This window comes from Penaeus monodon, chromosome 3 (assembly GCF_015228065.2).
Source record: "Penaeus monodon isolate SGIC_2016 chromosome 3, NSTDA_Pmon_1, whole genome shotgun sequence".
Taxonomy (NCBI): Eukaryota; Metazoa; Arthropoda; class Malacostraca; order Decapoda; family Penaeidae; genus Penaeus; species Penaeus monodon.
The window spans coordinates 61,674,354-61,679,353 of record NC_051388.1 but is presented as its reverse complement, the minus strand read 5'-3'; the positions used below and the strand labels follow the sequence as shown (position 1 = coordinate 61,679,353).

Genomic DNA, 5,000 nt, shown 5'->3' with positions numbered 1-5,000 from the left:
TGAAATTGTCGGTTTGTTGCATTTTTGTTTGTTTGTTGCATGGTAAAAATGAGAAAGTGTTAAAACCGACTTAATCACACTTTCACTGGCAGAAAAATAATCTTTTGCCGTGAATGTAACAAAAAAAAACTCATGGCATGTCCATACATACTCTATGGCATGTGCGTACGTGCCCCCGGCAGATGGTCCCGCCATGCCATGGCATGTGCGTACATGCCACCCATCAGCAATGGGTTAATAGTGAGCCCTAGTGACTACACCTGATTTCCTCATTATTAATATTGAATACTGTAGTAGTATTATTAATATAATTATTATAATGTTGTTGAAATACAAGTTTCAGTAAAGACAGGATAGTAATAAAAAGAAGCTTTCCAAAAATAAAGGAAAAGGGAAATCAGGTAAGATAGGATTAATGATTGACTCCTCGGTGACTAAGCATTTGTAGAGACTAATATTACAGTGGATATGACATATATTCTTGTCATCTGGGCTGATTAAGTTAATGGTGTGAAGACATTTATAGTAATAAACATTAGAATCAAATTATATAAATCTGACTGCACAGCAGACCATTCCATTCACTCTGTATTTCATTTCTGTTATCAGTTTTCCTTTTCCATATATATTGTTAACCGGTTTGCTCCAGCGGTTTAAAAGATGGGTGTTGCTCACGTATGGGGCACTCCCCCTAGAGCGGTAACTTTGAATGTGTTGTCCTGAGAGTCATTTAATACAATTTTTTCCTCTCTCCTCTCTCGCACGCACGCACACATACAAACATGAAGGAAAATTCTCTTTCTCTCTCATCCCTGGGGGAGGGGTAAGGGGTTAAGTACAGGATAGGCAGATATGGAGGACAAGGGTATGGCCACAGAGGGGGATACCATGACATAGGCTCAGCCAATGATAGTTTCTCATTTTGGGTAGAGGGTGGGGCATAGTCTAGCTGATTTACGTGATTGGTGAGTGGAGCTATAGAATTTCTAGGGCAATATACGGAGTTTAAATGATAGAGCCAGAACAGAGTACTGGATCACTTAGCATAAACTAAAATGAATTGGAATTATGATGCCAACATTGATGTCATAGTATATTCCACTGTCGAAACTGGCATCACTGTAAATAATGAGTAAATATGATACAGTTGGGTATTAGCAATCCGTGAACGTCATAAACTGGTGATTTTTTGGCAACATCCAGACACTGGGTGCAGGAGTCCGCTCCACGCACTCTGGTGCGTCGACAAACATATGGCCTTAACCCGAAGACCAAGTACTATGTTTTGACGCTTGTACACATGACCCATCCATAAAGGGTTAATAGACTAAAAAAGGGAATGTTTATTCTCTACCAATAAACTTTATTTTTAAAAAGAAAAGATAACAGAGCAAAACAAAGTTTCTTAGCTAATGAAACAGACAATATAAAAGTGTTCTTTTTGACCAACATGTCAGATAAGTCATGACTTCTTCTGTTTTCTCATACTAAAATGATATTTTAGCAATCATTTATTCATAGGTCTATCATAGACTGAAGAATACATTTAATGCTGAAAGGAAAGAGTTGATCTGCAAGAGATAATAATATTGTAACAAGTAGGAACATCATGGGTTTTTGCATAAGGTGTGTCTCACTTATAAAATGAGATGTACCACTGGCTCTTTTGCTAAAATTGATAAATATGCCACAAACCATAGCTGGGCAGTTGGTACCAACCCCTGACAGGCAAGAATTAGTATACTGCAGATAGGCAGGAAGGACTCTGACAAGTCATTTGTCCCTGTCATCAAGGTGGAGAATTAATTTGTTTGCAATACCCTAGATTCATCATACAATCTCTGTTATAATAAGGGTAGACAGCATCTGTAGAGGTTGAGTTACACTTCAAGTCTAAGGAGATATAATAGCAAGGCTGAACAATTAGCATTGACAGTCTGCCTATTACTTTTGATTATTGGAGCAATATGTACAGATAATATGGCTGCATATAATTATTCATACAAGTTTTCTAGCCAAGAGGTTGTATTGAATACTAGAAAATACATTAATACTGTTATATGAAAAAAAAATGTGCAGGAGAGGATTGTGCAGAAGTGGCACTGGTTTTCTCATCTACAATACCAGGAAATATTCAAAGTTGCATGGTTCTGCTTTTCAGATTTCGTTCTGCAAGAGAGGCTGTTGAAAGTGAGAAGAAAGCCATAGATCGTGGTGAGGTACTACCTTCAGAGGAACGTTTTGATTCCAACTGTATCACACCGGGGACAGAATTTATGGTGCGATTGGATGCTCAATTGCAGTATTTTGTAACATGCAAGATATCACAAGACAAGATGTGGCAGAACTGCAAAGTCATCTACTCAGGGCATCAGGTATGGATTAGCAAGAATCTTTCAGTTTTGTGTAAATTCTGTTTCCATATATATCATGCGATTTCAGAAAGGTGACATATGCTTTAAATTTATACTCATACTTTGAATCTCTAAGTGAATGTAAATGCAAAACTTTGGATGTTTGTGTAAATATATATATATAAATTTCTAATAGATGAGAAAAATGCATTAATAAGGGTACATTAGGGAAAATTACTTTTATAATTTTTTATACACATTCCATTATTATTATTATTATTATTTATTTATTTATTTATTTATTTATTTATTTATTTATTTATTTGTTTGTTTGTTTGTTTGTTTGTTTGTTTGTTTGTGTGTGTGTGTGTGTGTGTGTGTGTGTGTGTGTGTGTGTGTGTGTGTGTGTGTGTGTGTGTGTGTGTGTGTGTGTGTGTGTGTGTGTGTGTGTGTGTGTGTGTGTGTGTGTGTGTGTGTGTGAATTTTATTAATATTTTGTCCACTTCTGTGTACAACAGACTCCTGGTGAAGGAGAGCACAAGATTATGGAATATATCCGTTATTCCAAGTCCCAACCTAACTACAACCCTAACACGAGGCACTGTCTCTATGGTCTTGATGCTGACCTCATAATGTTGGGGCTCACGTCTCATGAGCCTCACTTCTCATTACTCAGGGAAGAGGTCAGTCCTGATTATTTTTTTTCCTTTGCTTTCTTTCACATATTCCTCCCTTGATTTGATGATCTTATTATTAATGCTACAGATGATAATTTCATTCTATTTTTGCCTTTATTATAATTGTCAACTAGGAAAAAAGGTATCCTTTCATTTAGTGTTGTGGAAGGAGTGTACTACTTAGTAACTCTTTCTCAATTTACTTATTGAGCTTAGTGCAAGAACATATGAATGTCAAAATTTAAGGAAAATGTGATGGAATAAGTGATTTATTTTAGATGTATATACTTTATAATTGCCAAGTGACTGATATTGTTCTCCTACAGTCTTGTTCATTAAATATTGTCAACACATTTTGTTTTCAGCTGTGTTCTATCATTTTAAATTGCTGGGATATGAAATAAAAGAGATGGCATTAATTTCTTGGCTAAAAATTCACACCTTTCAATATCCATTTCTTTGACAGTAAGTTCAAGAATCTAAAAATTTACTCTTTTATTGTTCTCTTGCCATTATTTTCTAAGTATTTATTGTTTGGTATTTATGAAAATTAAAAACTCAGAGAAGACTGATGTGCTAAATTCTAAACAAGTGTGTCAGAAACTTTTATTCACTTCTCTTGTTTTTTAATTACTCATCTTCGTTAAGCTTAAAAAGAATGCCTGTTGTTTTGTTACCTTGTTCCCATCCTCATGAAACATGGTAATTACCCTCTTAAAGTGACAGAACAATGTCCACCATGTTGAATAGTAAAGTCTTGCAGAGGTTTATTTTTGATGCAGTTAGGACATCTGATAATGTATAGTCTGATGGAAAAACAATTTTTTTTTGTCTGTAAGAAGATATAATGCCAAATCTTATTAATAAATGTCAGTATGTAGGAGAGAGCAGCACATGCCTCCACCTCTCCATAGATTCATGAGAACTTCATATTTCCTTTGCCTTCTACAAGCTTACAAATCAGCTGAAATATATAGAAATGTTCCTTACTATATACTGAATAACATAAGGCATATACATCTGTTTATTTGGTCATGATTCTTAGTATTATTTCGTGGTAAAGAATGCAGGACTGCCTTGAGAAAGTGCTTATTGCTGATGTAGCAGAACAATTTCAACAATATTGGATAAATTTTACTAGAGTTATATAAATTATCTGAATGGAGTTATATTTTAGCTCATGGAATACTGAAATGTATTAGGAAAATGAGTACATATCAGCAAATCCCAAAATTATAATTCTCAGATATGATAACCAGATTTACTGTCCTAACATCCTCACTCTTCTAGGTACGTTTTGGTGGGAAGCAGGATAACAGTAGAACTCCTACGCCAGAAGAAACAACGTTTCACCTCCTTCACCTCAGTCTTATGAGGGAATACATCAACTTAGAGTTTTATGACTTATGGGATTCACTGCCATTTAAATACAATTTGGAAAATATTATTGATGATTGGGTGCTCATGGGATTCCTTGTTGGAAATGACTTCATCCCACACCTTCCACATCTCCACATAAATAAGGAAGCATTACCAATTCTGTATAGGACTTATAAGGAGGTAATGCCAACCCTTGATGGATACTTGAATAATGGAGGCAAGCTCCATTTAGGCAGGTTTGAGAAGTTTATGAAGAAACTTGCTGAATTTGATTTAGAAAATTTTAATGACTTGAATGCAGACTTAAAGTACTTCAACAGTAAGAGGTCAAAAGATGACAAAGTCTTCAAGGGCAGACATCAAAGGGAGAACAATCTTGAAGCATTCTTTGGTGACGATGAAGGAAATGAAGAAAATGGCGCTTTTGGTGCCTTAGAAGAAGATGCACTGGATAATGAAGAAATAAAGAAAAAGTTTGAGAGGCTGGGCATTCAGCAGGATCTAATGTTTGAGGATGACGAAGATACAGATAGTGAGGAGACCATTTTTGATGCAGAGTTCCGCCAGCATAAAAGAGAATACTACATGA

General features: G+C 35.5%; 1 protein-coding gene across 1 annotated transcript in view; it reads left to right on the top strand.

The window, feature by feature from the left end:
* Positions 1 to 5,000, top strand: part of LOC119597784 (5'-3' exoribonuclease 1-like) — a gene marked incomplete in the record, with an annotated part of 24,451 nt that overhangs the window by 5,120 nt on the left and 14,331 nt on the right. The window contains 3 exon segments of the mRNA XM_037947423.1: positions 2,162 to 2,375; positions 2,873 to 3,037; positions 4,322 to 5,000. The exon segment at positions 4,322 to 5,000 is cut by the window's right edge and continues 356 nt beyond it. Of these exon segments, the coding sequence (XP_037803351.1) occupies positions 2,162 to 2,375; positions 2,873 to 3,037; positions 4,322 to 5,000 (1,058 nt within the window).